This window comes from Oncorhynchus gorbuscha, linkage group LG16, assembly GCF_021184085.1.
Source record: "Oncorhynchus gorbuscha isolate QuinsamMale2020 ecotype Even-year linkage group LG16, OgorEven_v1.0, whole genome shotgun sequence".
Taxonomy (NCBI): domain Eukaryota; kingdom Metazoa; phylum Chordata; class Actinopteri; order Salmoniformes; family Salmonidae; genus Oncorhynchus; species Oncorhynchus gorbuscha.
The window spans coordinates 6,955,121-6,973,954 of NC_060188.1; the positions used below are offsets into that span (position 1 = coordinate 6,955,121).

An 18,834-nucleotide genomic window follows, 5' to 3' on the forward strand; every position below is an offset into this window, starting at 1 on the left:
TCTGGGCAGATGTCATGTAGGTGCTGGAGATGGGGGTGTGTGCTAGTGGGTCTGGGCAGATGTCATGTAGGTGATGGAGATGGGGGTGTGTGCTAGTGGGTCTGGGCAGATGTCATGTAGTTGCTGGAGATGGGGGTGTGTGCTAGTGGGTCTGGGCAGATGTCATGTAGTTGCTGGAGATGGGGGTGTGTGCTAGTGGGTCTGGGCAGATGTCATGTAGTTGCTGGAGATGGGGGTGTGTGCTAGTGGGTCTGGGCAGATGTCATGTAGTTGCTGGAGATGGGGGTGTGTGCTAGTGGGTCTGGAAAGATGTCATGTAGGTGATGGAGATGGGGGTGTGTGCTAGTGGGTCTGGGCAGATGTCATGTAGGTGCTGGAGATGGGGATGTGTGCTAGTGGGTCTGGGCAGATGTCATGTAGGTGATGGAGATGGGGGTGTGAGCTAGTGGGTCTGGGCAGATGTCATGTAGGTGCTGGAGATGGGGGTGTGTGCTAGTGGGTCTGGGCAGATGTCATGTAGGTGATGGAGATGGAGGTGTGTGCTAGTGGGTCTGGGCAGATGTCATGTAGGTGATGGAGATGGGGGTGTGTGCTAGTGGGTCTGGGCAGATGTCATGTAGGTGCTGGAGATGGGGGTGTGTGCTAGTGGGTCTGGGCAGATGTCATGTAGGTGATGGAGATGGGGGTGTGTGCTAGTGGGTCTGGGCAGATGTCATGTAGGTGCTGGAGATGGGGGTGTGTGCTAGTGGGTCTGGGCAGATGTCATGTAGGTGATGGAGATGGGGGTGTGTGCTAGTGGGTCTGGGCAGATGTCATGTAGTTGATGTTTGTATTATGTTGTCGATTGTATGTGTATGTTTTGTATTGTTTATAAAATATGAAAACATTTTAATTAAATACAAATTCCAAATCAATTAAGGGTGTTTTCTTATTTAAATCTTACACAACAATGATTTAACTCTGCTAAACTTATAAAAACATACTATTACTGTATTTTAAGGTAGAACACAAAATCTCACAGCATCACTCTCAGTCCAGACAATGTATAAAACGGACTATAAAAGTAACCCATTAGTACAGTACAGTACGCAAGCCTGATTTTCCATTAGAGTAAAGGGGATTTTCCCCACACCTCATTCCCTCACTGTCCTGCCCTTGGGCCATTAATGATAAGTAGAGACTGAATGCCGTGTTGAGTTGTCTAACAGACCAGGAGTGGCTGTGGCGTTCAGTTGCAAACAGAACAGGAAGTGGCTGTAGCGTTCAGTTGCATAGTGTTTTAATAGTGTTGGGCCTGGGTGGGTTGGAGGTAAGGTGGAGGTGGGGGAGGGGTGGCGCCATTGGGATACGGTAGACTACTAGGCCCTATACTCACACCCCATATGGTGGGAATTATAATCATTTGAGATGCATTGTGGTCCATTTTAAGCGATCCCAGAAAGTACTGAGGAGACATCAGCACGTTTTGCCATTTTAGCTGCACTCCCAGCAGTAAAAAGAAGTCAGTCAGTCAGTCAGTCAGGAGTAGGAAGGAGAAGCGTGTTTGTGAGGAGAAATAATAGCTCGCTTCGACAGGCCAAAATAAAATATTTCAGATGCCTTGGGTTGTCATGCATGGTTTCTCTGCCATCCCCACAAAGAATAATGTTAGGTTAAAAACGATGAAAAACGTTTAATGGAAATAAGCTGAAATTACCCTGAGGGCTCACGGGCCAATGGCTTTGTCACAGGTAATCAAACTGTTTCAAGTTCTCAATCATATGAGAGCTAAATGCAGAAACGTACAAATCTGGTAAATGTATGTTTCTAAAGTTAACTTTCATATGTATGTACAGTTGAATATAGAATGGCAGCAGCATGTCATGGACTTGACCGTTGGCGTCCTACAAAAACAGAGGCCAAACCTGGGTGCAAATGCTATTCAAAATCATTTGAAATACTTTATTTGTGCCTCATTAACCTTGCCTGTTGCAATTGAACCAATAGAAAGGTCCCAAAAGTCCAAGCACCGCCCGCCTGGCAATCGTGGGCAGGCTAAAACAAACGCTTAAACTATTTGAAAGATTTCCAATAGTATTTGAGCCCAGGTCTGACAGCGGCTACATGGTTTTTGACTGCTTGGCCTATGTACTTTAATGTGTGTAAATGTTGAAGCCATTAGCCGTTCCCCAGAAAACTCACCGGCGACGCATCGTTGACCTCAGACCCTGTGATGATACTTCATTATGATTGGGCTCTTCTATTCTAGTCACTAATTAGTAATGGGCTCCACTGCACTTCATCCCTAAAAGAGAAGCCTACGCATGTGCCCGACACACACGCACACATTTTTTTTTTTTTTTACAGATGCGGCAAGTCCATCTCCTCTCTATCACACCAATGATAATGGTATCCTACTCTTGTTTAAGGAGCCTGTTACAAGAGCTTGGGACTATATGGTTCAATATGCATTTTTGTCAAAATTGAGTTATTGACATAGCCTTGTTCTGTTCAATGTTCTCTTCCTATATAATGCTCCAAATACCCCCAATTAATGTTGTAATTACCTCAGAATCATATTTTTGAAAATAGAACCTTTTAGTCCCAAGCTCTGGTGTATATACTTCCCCCTACTCTACTATATATTATGTATAACCATTATTTTCCTCTTCCTGTCTGAGTATGAATGGGTGGATGTGGGCAGTGGAGCCTGATGGGAGGCACACTGTGAATCCACAGGCATCCACCTCCCGTGTGACACTAACTACGTCTCTGAGACACACCAGATCCTGGTGTCCTGGCCTTTCTGGTGCTTCATAGTGTGTGTGTGTGTGTGTGTGTGTGTGTGTGTGTGTGTGTGTGTGTGTGTGTGTGTGTGTGTGTGTGTGTGTGTGTGTGTGTGTGTGTGTGTGTGTGTGTGTGTGTGTGTGTGTGTGTGTGTGTGTGTGTGTGTGTGTGTGTGTGTGTGTGTGTGTGTGTGTGTGTGGAGGGAGGGAGGGAGGGAGGGAGGCTGAGAGGGAGGGGTGGAGAAGTGGTGTGGATGTGAGGCTGTGTCTGGGGTGTGTGGGTAATAATAATAATAATAATATAATAATAATATAATATAATATAGTGTTACTGTGTCTCTGACCCCATAGTGTTTGATAGAGTGTCATGGGGGGTGAGGGGGCAGGGACAGAGAGGGTAGAGTGATATGGTACGGATGTGTGGGTGGGTTCATGGTTAATTCTCAGTCGTGCAATCATGGGGGCACCCCCAACTCTGGCTCCATCGCTACAGCTCTGTGGGATCTGGTCTTTAGTGAGACTGGTCCAGAGTGTTGTTTATTGCTTGGCTAGTGTTGATGTTTAACCTCAGAAGCCCTGCTTATAATGTGAAGAAATAGCCTAATACTTTATCAACATTTTAAGCTAAACGTTTTTTTTATGGTAGTGGTTCTATTAATTTGTTATCATCTGACAACGCATCGCATCTGACAACTGTCCCAGACTATGTTTGGAATATTTATTTTGTCTCACAGAATAGAATTGGTCAACTTTTGTACTATGGGGGACAGTAGATTGACTAGTGATTTTGCTGTTCGTTAGGTCGACTCATCTTGTTGGCTGACGAAAAGTAAATGTGGACAGTTCTTCAGATATCATCAATATGCGCCTTTTGAATAAGGACCCATGCAGTTCCGTCCCCGATGTGTCTGTCTTGACTTGTAGCCTGTGAGAAAGACCCGACCACCTTACTTACTGTGAGAGGTGCTTCTGCACGCAGCAGGGAGAAGGGAATTATAATGATTATATTCAGCACAGCGACCACTGGCCACAAAAGGCATGTATTTTTTAGGGGGCATTACGGCCTCACAAAGTGGATGCACCCGGGAAATTCGAGGCATTATCAAGTGCTTGTCAAATTGTGAATGAGAGACTGATGAAGTGTTTACAGCCTTGATGAAGTGTATACAGCAGAGCTCATGCCTTTCATGCAACATTAGAGTCTTGTCTGCTAAATGAACTAGTGTAGCCCAGAGCCATATGGCATAACCAGATCAGGGCCTAACATAAAGACAACTTAGAGAATGCTCTTCTGTTCTTCTGAACTAGACTACATTTTCTTCACATCGTGTTTCTTTAGACCTGTCTAAAATATTTAATGGATTTATTGTGATGGTGTAGGCTATATTGCATGAATTTATTAGACTTTTTAAAATGTAGATCTTCCAAAGGTCTGCACCAGGCTATGTGTGGAAGCCAGAAAATGCTAAAAGTGTTTATGTTAATTAATGGTCATTTACCGTGAGACCAACAGTCATTTGTATGACAATCACCGTCTGGCAAAATGTTATGACCGCCACAGCCCGAGCCATAACACTCTACTGGCACCACAGCCAGGCCAACACTATGACTGGTCAGCTCAGCTGTCCCTTAAGAAGCTGTCACAAAGACCTGACATCAGAGACACTTGGCCAGCATGTCGGCCTGCCATGATCCTTGATAGTGTCATAGTGTTGGCCCGGCCATGGCTTCAGTAGGGTGTCATGGCTAGGCCTAGTTAAATAAAGGTTAACGGCTCGATGGCTCTCTTCTTGTACAGTACAGAGTCCCGTTTCCTGTTGTAGTGTTTCATCTGTACATCCAATCTCATCATCAGAGACCAGTTAGTGTTTTCTCTTTGGGGAAATGGAAGCCTACAAATGCTCTTTTGACATGTTTACATTCTGTAGGTGAAATGCAGTTAAACTGGAAGAATGTTTGGATAGTATCTATACAGAGTTAGAGTCAAACATTAGAATGTCAATGTCATTTACATAACATCACATAACAGTCATTAAACCTAAAATGTTCCAGGTTTTAGCCTGATATTGTGCCACGTCAATGAGAATACAGTACACAACATGCTATCAAGCTGTCCAGAGAGGCAGGAAGCACTGCATGGTGGGAAAGGTTTCCACAGTCAGCCAGACAGCCCTGCCCTGCCTGTCCCCTAGGCCGTCTGTCTCTGTCCGACACCCTCTGTGCACAGCATGGCTGCTGGGAATTGTTGTTTTCTTCAGCTTGCTGTTTGCTCTCCTGCCTCTTTTATGGGGCTGATTTTCAGTCTAATTGGATCTCACAGTTCTGAGTCCGTATTCAAAAAGCGTCTCAGAGAGGGAATGCTGATCGAGGATAAGTTTTGGCTTTCAGATCTTAATGAATAAGACTTTATGGGCAGGGGGGATCTGATCCTAGATCAGCACTCCTACTCTGAGATTCTGTGAATATGGGCCCTGAATACTTAGAGACTATTTCCAACAGGCTCTGTGCTCTATATGCCTAGTGAGCAGATCCTCCAACGTCCATTTCAATCAGCTTCTCTTCTGCCTCTGAGTAAAGTGGAGGCATTATGATTACTTTACACTTCTAAAGCAGAATGGTGTGAGGTTTATACAAATAAATAGTGTTTCTTGACTATTGATATTATAAACATTTTGGTACAGTCATGATTCTTAATTCAGTGAAGTCTTAGCAATTCACGTTTCCATAGACAGAAAACGTCCCATGTTTTTATTACAGGAAGGCACAGTATGTTGTGTAGTAGTAGTAGTACCAGTACTTTACAGGGTTATGATCGTGAAGGCAGGAAATGTGTCAGCCACATCCTAGTAGCCGCGGGGGGTTTTACGCTCCGCTCCGGATTGGTTGCTACATATCAGTCGTATAATCAGAAGCATATCACTTCAGGGTAAAATACCCACATCCTACAACAGCGGGGACCAACTAGCTAATGTGGCTAGCTCAGCAAAGCTCTCCAAGAAAGCCCCAAATAGAGAACTCTACCTCGCCCTGTTGCTCCCTTTCCTGTAACAGTCAGACATGGATGTTTTAGCTATCTCTTGGGGTACAGTTTTAGTTAGCTCCTGGGCTTCACTTTTAACTAGCTCTCGGGCTACGCTATGTTTTAGCTAGCTCTTGGGGTACAGTTTTAGTTAGCTCCTGGGCTACACTTTTAACTAGCTCTCGGGCTACGCTATGATTTAGCTAGCTCTTGGGGTACAGTTTTAGTTAGCTCCTGGGCTACACTTTTAACTAGCTCTCGGGCTACGCTATGTTTTAGCTAGCTCTTGGGGTACAGTTTTAGTTAGCTCCTGGGCTTCACTTTTAACTAGCTCTCGGGCTACGCTATGTTTTAGCTAGCTCTTGGGGTACAGTTTTAGTTAGCTCCTGGGCTTCACTTTTAACTAGCTCTCGGGCTATGCTATGTTTTAGCTAGCTCTTGGGGTACAGTTTTAGTTAGCTCCTGGGCTTCACTTTTAACTAGCTCTCGGGCTACGCTATGTTTTAGCTAGCTCTTGGGGTATAGTTTTAGTTAGCTCCTGGGCTACACTTTTAACTAGCTCTCGGGCTACGCTATGATTTAGCTAGCTCTTGGGGTACATTTTAGTTAGCTCCTGGGCTACACTTTTAACTAGCTCTCGGGCTACGCTATGATTTAGCTAGCTCTTGGGGCACACTTTTAACTAGCTCTCTGGCTACGCTATGATTTAGCTAGCTCTTGGGGTACACTTTTAACTAGCTCTCGGGCTACGCTATGATTTACCTAGCTCTTAAACTACACTATGTTATAGTTAGCTGGACGATTGCTGTTCCTTGTTTTTAATTTAGAAGAATGACCTTTGAAGCACATGTCCCAATATTCTACAGATTCATATTGATTGTGCTTGACACTTAAGGCACACAAAGACATTGATAATAGGAAGAGAGTGGCTCTTATTGATTGTGTAATGATGAGGCAGATTGTGAGGGGGGATAGATAGGGACCTGGGGAAGGTGGCGAGAAGGGGCATCACATTAAATATTTATAACTATGGAAGGAGATGTCCTTATGGCCAATTACAGCAATGACAAACATCACATCACGAGGGGAGACACCCAAGGCCAGACAGGAGACAGACAGAAGAGCCACCCAACCAACATCATCACCTCCATATCTGTTGTCACTGTCCTGCCGTATCTGTTGTCATCACAGATATACAGAGACAGACACATCGATCTGGCACAGCAGGACTGGGGACAGACAGACAGGACAGGTGATGAACATTTTGGGATGTTAATCATAAATGGGACGTGTTTATTTGCTACATGTAAACAGAAAAGACATTAGCTGAGTATAATGCTGCAGTGTTTGCTCCGTTCCAGACATTATTATGAGCCGTCCTCCCCTCAGCAGCCTCCACTGGTGTTACAGTACCACTGCTCTAGTCTGTCCACCTGCAATTACAGGAGACCTAGTCTACAATACCCCTGTAGTTTGACTACAGATGACTCTTTGAACTATTGTAAACCAGTGCTTAGCTCAGGGCTAATAGGGGGTCATGTTGTTGCTCCACGCTGTTGTCTGTATGATTTGAGCCTTTAGAGATTGTTGAATTGTTGAAGCTCTCTAGAATGTCAACAGGGCTGAAGGTATTGGTCCACCTAGTAAATCAACTACATTAAAGTCAAAATATGTTATAGAGAGATTATTGAGAGGAGTTAAATCACTGTTAGTCCTCAAAAACCAACCAAGATGATGCCCATGCTATCAATTACTTAAGTATAATAGCATTTGAAAAGTCTTTTAAATAAAATATTAAATGTACAGAGGTGCTTATCTGTGCTTATCATGACTATAATCTGTTTGAGATGACTTATTAGTTTGATTCGCTTCCCTCCTTTCTTGGATTGGTTTTCAATCCAACTATAGTTAAGCTAAACCATTCTGTTTGAGTGCCATGTCATGTCTGGCAGCAGACACAAGGCCTAATGAACAGTTTGATTTACCCAGAAACATCTCTGAACTGTCGTCAAAGTCTCTGAACCATCGTCAAAGTCAGTCAGCAACCACTGCCAGAGTCCTGCTGGTGAATAACTGGCAAAATTAAACTAGGATCCCACATTGTTTAGACGAACTCTTTGAACTTCATTTGATGAGCACTTCATCTGTTGTCAATCATAGAAGCAATTGAAAGGACTCCTGTCGTTTTGCATTATTGTTTTGGCGAATCTTCAAGACTTTTCATAAAAAACAAACAGACTTTTTCAAGTGCTGGCTGTCCATAGAGTATGTGTTGAAGTTGTTTATTTTCAGTAAAGCCACAATATGGTCTCCTTAAGAATAACAGACGATTCAGATGTAGGATCTTAATTTGGTCACCTTGTTGCAGGATAACTTTCCTACAATGCAGGAAATGTAAAACTTAGAGTGTATTTAAGGTTTAAAAAGGCTTCTGAAGCTTCTGATAAACTCAGACTTGATTTTACCTTGTGAAAAATGGATGAACCCCAGCAAAAATGTCCATGAGTTATATTCCACATAATAATTCACATACTGTTGCTGCAGGATTATTTTCCTGCTGTAGCAAACTGACTCAAATTAAGATCCTACATCTGTAGGCTTATGATGTGGATGGATGAATGAATGGATGGATGGAAAAGTAATCGCTATAAACTAACATTTCTTCTCATCCTTTGTTAAGTAAAACAATTTGTTCCCTGAATTCATTCTCACCACAAAACAGCGGCCTCAGACGTCAGTAGAGGATTGGACAGCCTCCATACATTACCCACAAATCCCCGAGACCAGACACACAAGGCATTTAACAGAATTTATTCATCTGAATTTAGATGAAGCAGAATTATAGACAATAGAGCTAGGAGTTTTCCCTGGTCAGTACAGTACAGTAGATAAGATCATTAATAATTAGGTGGGTGCTTACATTTGTAGTATACAAGTTTGTTTGTTTGCATATCCCACCCCCCTGAGACACCCTCTGAGAGTGGAGTCAGAGCCAGAGATCAGCCATTATCAACGGCAACCCTGGAGCAATTAGGGTTAAGTGCCTTGCACAAGGGAACACCGACAGATTTATACTTTAGCTTGATAGTAAACTTCTCTGAACTTGATTTTGGTGTTGTTGTTGAGGCAAACAGCCATGTCAGAACATTCACATAACAGATAGGAGAACAGATGCTGAGAGAGGTGACAGAGGCTTATTATTCTGACTGAACTCAATCTAGACTGTTTCTTATGGAGCAGTTTCTTATGACACCTCAGTTACATCTTTGCCTACAGGACAGCGTTGGGACTCTATGTGTTGTATCTCTTTCCAGTATTCAGTATCTCTCACCAGAGGTTGTCTATGATCTAAGACTAAAAGTAGCTGTGAGAAAGGTGGTGTAACTGAGCTAAGCAGCTTAGCTAGCCTTGTGTTTCATAGTCGTGTTAAATTTGTTTCGTCTGGTATTGCTAGATTCTTCACAGAGCCTGCCTGCGGGGGAACACATCACTCTGCGGTGCAGGAAAGGGGGAGGACAGGGGGCTGGAGAAGGAAGTCTTAAGGAAATTGCTGTTAAGTGGTTCTTGTGGCTTTGGCTCATCAGATCCATATTGGCTCTGCGGCCTCCCAGTTTCCCATGGCTCCTATACTAGGACTGGGATGGGCTGGGGACTGGTTCATAAACATAGACTGTACTCTTTTAATCATTACTGTTTTGGAGAAGGTTTAATTTAGGTATACAGTGCTGGATTTGTGGCAGTTAAGAATGCAATTTTTCATACCTGAGCTTGTAGAGGAAAATAGTATTTTTTGGAAATGAAATAGTTCCACAAAAAAAATGGACAAAGTTTTGAACTTGAAGGATGTATATCTGGCTCAGACAAAGATGTGTATCTAAAATGGCATATCTGTAATGTGTTCTCTATTTCTGTAAAAACACACAGATGTAAGAATCATATCCAATGTACAGTATATTATGAATCAGTATTCCAGCTCTTTATGACACTGCATAGTGTGAAGTTTGTCATGTTGTTGAGTGAAGGACAGTAACTGATTATTCTCCATGTCTGTTGTCAGGAACCTGATGCCTCGGACCCTAGAAGGTCAGATCACCATGGAGAAGACGCCCAGCTACTTTGTGACCAAGGAGGCTCCTCGTCGCCTCTGCACCATGAACTGCCACACCAAGCTCATTGTAGTCGTCCGCGACCCCGTGACCCGGGCAATCTCCGACTATACCCAGACGCTGTCCAAACAACCCGGCCTCCCGTCTTTCCAGAGCCTGGCCCTCAAGAATACCTCTACGGGATTGGTCGACACCTCGTGGAGCGCCGTGCGCATCGGCCTGTACGCCAAGCACCTGGAGAACTGGCTCCAACACTTCCCCTTATCTCACTTCCTGTTCGTCAGCGGCGAGCGGCTGGTGTCCGACCCGGCGGGGGAGATGGGCCGGGTGCAGGACTTCCTGGGTCTGAAGAGGGTGGTGAGTGACAAGCACTTTTACTTCAACCAGACTAAGGGATTCCCCTGTCTGAAGAAGCCAGAGGGAAGCAGCAGGCCCCGGTGTCTGGGGAAGTCCAAAGGAAGGCCTCATCCACAGATCTCACCAGAGGTACTGCAGAGGCTCAGGGACTTCTACAGGCCATTCAACCGCAGGTTCTACCGGATGACTGGACAAGACTTTGGATGGGACTGAGCCGTCCACCAATGTTACATGGAAATCAAGCTAAAGGATGAAAATGATTACTTTAAAACATGTGTAGAGGATACTGCTTTCATCAAGACAGGAAACACAAGACTGACATTACATTTGTCAATGAGGGAACAGGGGTTCTAGGTTACCACTTTGACTTGTGACATGGTATGCATTATACAAAATGTTGGCATTTTTTGGTATTTTATGGAACAATGATATAAAGCTGTCGTTTATAGTTTCAGTTACAGTATGTGTATGTTGCTACATGTAAGAATAATGTAAGAACTCATTGTTTTGCCAGTGTAAAGTACATGAACCAGGAGATCATGATACATGTCACACAGTAAGTAGACCAAAGGACGTTGATGACTTGATACCTCTGTGTGAGGAGACTCATGTTACAATGGATTATACAAAGGATTTATAACCAACCTGTTTCTGACCAGCGTGTGTGTGTGTGTGTGTGTGTGTGTGTGTGTGTGTGTGTGTGTGTGTGTGTGTGTGTGTGTGTGTGTGTGTGTGTGTGTGTGTGTGTGTGTGTGTGTGTGTGTGTGTGTGTGTGTGTGTGTGTGTGTGTGTGTGTGTGTGTGTGTGTGTGTGTGTGTGTGTGTGTGTGTGTGTAGGTTTGTGTGTGTGTGCATGCTTAAGATACCGTAAGAAAAGTGTATTTATTGCAATAAGTGTACGTAGCTTTAATTATTCTTGTGATCACCCGACTAAGCAACAAAAAAATTCTATATCAGGGTTGACAATCCTTTTCTTTTGACTTTTGACTTGAGTTTTCAATGGTACTGTATATATAAAAACCAAATGTGTAACTATCTATCATTATCTGTCAAGTCAATCTAATACCAGACCCTGTTTACAGCATTTCCATTGGGACAGTATTACATTGGGACAGTATTCCATTGGGACAGCATTTCCATTGGGACAGTATTCCATTGGGACAGTATTCCATTGGGACAGCATTTCCATTGGGACAGTATTCCATTGGGACAGCATTTCCATTGGGACAGTATTACATTGGGACAGTATTACATTGGATGATGAACCTCTATTATAAAGACTTTGTACACAGAATCATTTTTCTTCTCCTTGGGTAAAGAGCTAATTATGATGTGATACTTATTTCACCTTTTAACTCAAAGTTATTTAAGCCTCATTTAAAATGATGTTCTTACTTGCAAACCGTTGATGCATCCAACAATGATACCTCACTTAGGGTACAGAAACACCATTTTGCAACCGAAACAGATTTGTATGTATAGTTTACCCTTCAATGATGAAATGCAATGTACAATGAGTATCATTATCTTGACGTTACCAGTTCACTTAACTCTACCAGTTCATTTGTAAATGTCATGCTTAAAGATTATGTTTGTCAAAGTTTATTTCCTTTCAATTCATATTACTCTGTAAAAATGTTCTATTAAACCATACTGAAGTTTACAACACTATTGTACATACTGAAATGAGAATATGTTGAGATGTTTAGTAAAGCTTCATTTGAAATGAACACATAATGTTCGTTTTTTTTACTGAAACACACAGTGGTGCGGTTATGCTCTTGTGATCTGTCAGTGTTCTACTAGCTACAACAGGTCTCATTGAGACCCACCATCAGCAGACCCTTGGAGGTCTGGAGACCCAACTCTACCTCGTTTAGCATAGCCAGACCTTATATTATTGTGTTCTGTGTATTCTCGGAGAACTCAGAAGCCTGGAATAAGAGGCTAAACTCTGTCTAACTCCTCAGTAGAAAACATACACAGACCTCCACTTCCCTCTTTCCCTCTCCTCTCTTCCTCTTCATCTTCTCTCTCCCTCTCTTTGCCCCTTCCCTCTCGCCCCCCTTCGCTCTCCCTCTTTCTCTCCCTCCACATAGTGAGACCACATGTACAGCCTGAGAGCAGTGTGTGATGTGGCCTTAAATGATGAAATATGTCAGCTGTCTTAAAAAGACCCATCCTTCCCTCTCTGGGCAGAATTAGCAACACTCCTTTCTTTCAAAAGGAAGAAAACACATCTGCTCTGGTGGAACAACTTTTTTAAAAAGGAAGCCAACTTTCCCCCTGAAATGTAGACTGGGATGGATGCAGAACAGCTCCAGGATTAACAGTTAATGAATGGGCTCAGTTTAGGTTTAGTACCCAGTTACCTTGGCAGTAGCACTACTTTCTGCCTCCTGCCTACCACCCAGTAGTCTACAGTGCCTCCACCCAGTAATCTACAGTGCCTCCAGCCAGTAGTATACAGTACCTCCACCCAGGAGACTACAGTACCTCCACTCAGTAGTCTACAATACCTCCACCCAGTACTCTACAGTACCTCTACCCAGTAGTCTACAGTGCCTCCACCCAGTAGGATACAGTACCTCCACCCAGTAGGATGCAGTACCTCCACCCAGTAGTCTACAATACCTCCACCCAGTAGGATACAGTACCTCCACCCAGTAGAAAACAGTACCTCCACCCAGTAGAAAACAGTACCTCCACCCAGTAGGATACAGTACCTCCACCCAGTAGAAAACAGTACCTCCACCCAGTAGAAAACAGTACCTCCACCCAGTAGGATACAGTACCTCCACCCAGTAGAAAACAGTACCTCCACCCAGTAGAAAACAGTACCTCCACCCAGTAGGCTATGCCTGTCACACATTCCCACCTATCCGCCTCACTTAAATACGTCTGGTCACAGGCTAGTAGTGCCCTCAGTACCATTTAATGTCCCTGGCTCACTTCATCTGTCCCACATTTTATTACATTTTATTTAGCTGTCTTGCTGATAGCTGCCTTTTCTGAGTGCCAGCCCAGTGGTAGGAGTGTGTGTGTGTGTGTGTGTGTGTGTGTGTGTGTGTGTGTGTGTGTGTGTGTGTGTGTGTGTGTGTGTGTGTGTGTGTGTGTGTGTGTGTGTGTGTGTGTGTGTGTGTGTGTGTGTGTGTGTGTGTGTGTGTGTGTGTGTGTGTGTGTGTGTGTGTGTGTGTGTGTGTGTGTGTGTGTGTGTGTGTGTGTGTGTGTGTGTGTGTGTGTGTGTGTGTGTGTGTGTGTGTGTGTGTTTTTGCCTGTGCCTGTGCCTGCGCGTGTGTCCATTTTTTCATATTCCCCCTCCATCTGGGCAAGTCGTTAGCACCAATGTCTTCGGTACCAGCCTAACAGTAAACTTAATGAAATCAGAGGAACATGAATCATTGGCTACATGTTTATTATACACTGGGCTGAACTACTGTGGCTCTAATGGGACTGCAACCACAGCATGGTATGAGTGGATGCTCTGGGCAAAGCTGTCCCAAAACACTGCACAATGGGACCCGGAGGAATGGCTATGTATTTGAATCATTCCATTCTATGGGCATGCATAAAATAACTCATTGATATCCACTGTCAGCATCCGAATTGACGGCTCTATGTACTGAAGATCTATGTATCTGCTAGATATGATTCAACCCTTTAATAAGTCTGGTAATGTGACAGATCATGTGGACAGTCAAAGACTCCATCCTGGTTACATTGAACATGTCATCGTAAAACAACCATGACATCATTGCGCCCCATCGTGAAAACAGTAGTACCAAGACATAATTTCTCACACGCGAGCCAAAAGGGGGATTTTGTAGTTTAGAAGACTCTACTAAGTTATCCAACAGAAATGACAAACTGTGATGCTATGACTGTAGTATTACTGTAGTGTACAATAACCAAACATTGCACTTCAGTTTCCATACACAGATAATTCCACAGATAAACCCAGAGGGAAACGGTGATCCAGTTGTTCTGACTGATTTGTTTACATTGAAGAGGATGGAGGTTTTAACAATGTAGACCTATAAAACCCGTACATGACTGAAGGGGAATATCAATTCAATTACAGGTTCCTAAACCGTAATGTCTTCCGCTCCCCAACTAGGCCATTTGTTGTGGCCCTTAGTGGTATGCAGCTCTTAAGAATGAGGCCCAAATGTGATGCATGCCATCACTTCCTAGCATTGTGGATTTGTTTACCCTTATGAAAATCACCTGACGTGGATACGGTTACAGCTCTGTAATTATGGGAGATGAACCGTGACGAGGGACCTATATATTTTGCGTAAGGGACGGATGAGACGTATATGGGCATATGGCAGACTAATCAGAACCAGTCACGAAGGAGGGTTGAACGATTTTGAGGGTTCTCAGTTTGAAGAAAAAAGGCTGATTTGTACACACCAGATAAAATCAGGGTTACAGTGTAAAAGAGGTTTCTTTTGATTACTCATAAATGAAGACAGTCCGTACTACAAGAATCCACACACTCTGTGGTTAGGGTGGTACACTGTATCTTGTTAAAAGAGTGACTCTGGCTTTAATTGTTCAGAGTAATTTGGGTCAAAATGGTTTAACTTTAAACCGGTGGTGAGTAAGCCTGTTTCGGGGAATGTTTTTTAGAGATGGGGATTAGGAAGTTTTACAATGGGACTTCATACTATTTCAGGACAAAACTCTTGCTTCAATACCACTTAGCATCCAAGTTGCCAGTCATTTATAATTAGCTTATTGGGTCTTTTTTTGGAAAAATCACACAATTACATTTCATTGGTTGGCAGACACCCAGAAATGGCAAGGTGCAGAGCTAAATTGCTATTATCAATTGGATGAGAAAACTTCACACTTGAAACTATGACAGGGTTTTAAATAAGTCACCACATTCCAGGCATTCTGTTTTCACTAACAACTGAATCTATATCACTTAACATCTAAAAAGCACAATGATATCACCAAATTATTTAAGACTAGAGATTGCCTCGAAATATACATCTACTACCTAGTGCACCGTTGAATTTGTCTTCAATTGATAGCATAGTACCTTCAGAGACGATGAGCCCTACACTCTTAGAAAAAAAGGTGCTACCGAGAACCCAAAAGGGTTCTATAGAAGAACCATTTTTGATTCCAGGTAGAACCCTTTTGGGTTCCATGTAGAACTCTTTCTACAGAAAGATCCACCACATTGTACCCCCCTTTCAGGTGCTACCATGCTAAGCCTTAATGAAGTGCACACCTGTTATGTTACACGGTTCAATTTCAGCTGCCAAGGACTCCATTCTGCCATAAGTCAGTATATAAGTAAGTCAGTATATAAGTACCATGGTATAGGACAAGTTTTATATAAGTCTATGGTAAAGCTTTGCCATGTCTATATAAAGCACTAATTGGTTCTTGATATGTTCCATGGTTTTATTAAACCCAACCACCCACTTATAAATGATTTATGACGGATTGACTTGAACACAAAGTAATTACTTCCATGTGTGGGAGATCAACTATAGTCAAAGATTCCATCATTAATTAGGACATTTATGAAGCGGACAAGAAGATAAACTATGTAACTATTGGTTTCCTAGACTGACAGACATACAGACGCACACACACACAAACAATCCAAACTTACACACACAAACAATCCAAACTTACACACACAAACAATCCAAACTTACACACACAAACAATCCAAACTTACACACACAAACAATCCAAACTTACACACAATATTTTTCTCAGCTAATCGCCAGCAATGAAATCCCATACTATCTATTCCTCAATAGTTTCCTATTCGTTGTCATGTGGACATATCTGTGCCTTGTTGTCATGCATGTGATATTGAATCCTCCCTCACTCGGTCTTTCCACTAGCTGTGTGTGCCTGTGGCGTCTGCTTTCTTAGGATGGCCACACCACAGTACAGTCTGGTGACATACATACAGCACAGCACGCAAGTAGAACATCACGAACTGTCATTTCTTAAACGCAGACGTGGCAAGACTATGAAAAAACTCTATAGGACTCTCAAAGTCAAGTCTATAGCACTTGAAAAATGACTTCACATGAACAGACACAATAACATTTTTTAAGTTGTCTACTGTTTCCCAATCACCGCCAGCCAACAGATGAGCTTGAGCTTGGGGTGAGAAATCGACAAAAAAGGTGGGAGCTGCTGTCTGTATGAACCCAAATGCAGGAACTCAGTGTCCTCAAGCCAAGAGAGGAGCTGCTACTACCTCTACCACCCAGTCATGAGTTGCTGATGAGTGCTGAGGATGGATGAAGGTGTTGTAGTGTGTCATACAGACTGTGTGTGTAAAATGAACCTCCAAAACTCATCTGCCTTCCTTCCTGTCTGTGTGCCTCACCTCTGCCTGCTCCTGGAATGACAGCTACCAGCCCTGTCATCTTTTAAAGATTCACCACACTCACCTCTGCGTTCACACGCAGGGGGAGCATTTCAGACAAGTTAAATGGTAACTGATACCTTTCTTGTGTGACTGAGTGAGTGAGTGTCAGTATTTGGACATGTTAACTTGGGGCTTATTTTTTGTGTAGAAATGCAGAAGCTATACCCTACAGCAGAATTGCTTTTGTTTCTCCACTCAAAAGAAAGAATGATGTGTTTTCTTTTCACAATGGGATTCCCTTTCTTCAAAGAGCGACTTCACTCTCTGGCTCACTTTTACCCCACTGGCTTGATGCCCTGCAATGAATGACATCATTGTTACTGTCAGTGTGTGAGTGTTGGGTTGGTTTGAAGACACGCTGTGGTCTAACTGCAGGTAATCCACTCCCTGAGAATGTTAAGTGTACCTTCTCAGGCCTCTCGCTCGATGACAACATGCCATTTCACTGTGCTGAATGCTAAGCCATGGCTCCACACTTGGCTTTGAACCTATTGTTCAAGCCTAAGAGAGGAGACTAGAGGATAATACCCACAGACACATATAAGCTAAGATGACGATAATCATATCTCGTAAAAAGGAGCACCTGAAAGAGTACACATGCATATGCTATAACCTATATGCATATGCTATAACCCAATCATAGTTCACCAGACTGTATCGTAGACGATAGTTGGGTACAGTTATAGCTACAGTGAGATTCTTAAGACATATTAAAACGGAACCTTTCATAGTTGCCATGATGATGAACAAGTTGGACATAACTCTAGTTTCCTGGAGGCTGCTGGGACATATAGTTGTGAGGCTGGGTGATAGAATGCCTCTGAGGTGTGGGATGATGATGGTGTATACTATACACAGACTCAGGTTACAGGGAGAGACAGGCTGAGACTGTGATTGATCCTGATAGCAGAGGCCTGTGGGAGAAGTGTAATTCAACCTGGAACAGATGTTAAAACCCCTGGAACAGCGTGGTTACGGAGAGGGCAGAGCTGGCAGACCCACGCTGCCCTTATTTACCGCCATTATAGACAACGGTTGAGCCGCACAGTGCGAGCCAGTTACAGATAAGAGGATACATTTGACTGTGGATTTGAGAAACTGAGAAATGAAGGACTGTAAATCAAGTCAGACAGAATTTACAAAAGCCTGAAAATCTGGAGTCCTTTCCTGAAAAAAAGCTACAGTGGGGCAAAAAAGTATTTAGTCAGCCACCATTTGTGCAAGTTCTCCCACTTAAAAAGATGAGAGAGGCCTGTAATTTTCATCATAGGTACACTTCAACTATGACAGACAAAATGAGAGAAAAAAATCCAGAAAATCACATTGTAGGATTTTTAATGAATTTATTTGCAAATGATGGTGTAAAATAAGTATTTGGTCAATAGCAAAAGTTTATCTCAATACTTTGTTATATACCCTTTGTTGGCAATGACAGAGGTCAAACGATTTCTGTAAGTCTTCACAAGGTTTTCACACACTGTTGCTGATATTTTGGCCCATTTTCTGGATTTTTTTCTCCTAATTGTGTCTGTCATAGTTGAAGTGTACCTATGATGAAAATAGCAGGCCTCTCTCATATTTTTAAGTGGGAGAACTTGCACAATTGGTGGCTGACTAAATACTTTTTTGCCCCACTGTAAATGAAAAAGGCTTGTTTGATCCTATGATAAGAAAAATTCCAGTTGAGAGTTGTTGCAGGTTGAAAGAAATCATACCATTTTCACACTACCCTGCCGACCCGAATCAAGCTTTGCTGGCTCCGATATCAATATCAACTAGCCACTATGGTGGACACATAATTAGGCAAGCTCAGTACAGAAAAGCTCAGATTAGTATGACTCAGTTATGTGAAAAGCTCTTTAGTCTGTTCCTCTTCAAAAGATAGATTCAAGTGGAGATGGAGGGTGACAAGGAGTTACCTCAGGCCAGAAGTCTGATACTCTGATCACTTCCAGAAAACCACAGGTGTAATATGCTGTCTCATAAAGCCAGTGGATGAAGACAGTCTCCTCTCCACTGTTATAATGGGATAACATGCAGCAGGCCCACAACACAACTAGAGCAAAAACCTCCCTAAACTCCCTCGATAAGTCACGTCTCAAACATCACTCATCTGTGACACTGTAGTGGAGACTCAATTTCATCTGTGAAATGTTGGAGATGATAAAAG

General features: G+C 43.0%; 1 protein-coding gene across 1 annotated transcript in view; it reads left to right on the forward strand.

The window, feature by feature from the left end:
* The window catches only part of LOC124000482 (heparan sulfate glucosamine 3-O-sulfotransferase 6-like), a 37,060-nt gene extending 25,084 nt beyond the window's left edge, over positions 1-11,976 (forward strand). Inside the window, exon 2 of the mRNA XM_046306858.1 lies at positions 9,842-11,976. Coding sequence (XP_046162814.1) covers positions 9,842-10,460 — 619 coding nt within the window. The 3' untranslated portion in view covers positions 10,461-11,976. The remainder of the gene's footprint in view (positions 1-9,841) is intronic.
* The last annotated feature ends 6,858 nt before the right edge of the window (positions 11,977-18,834 follow it).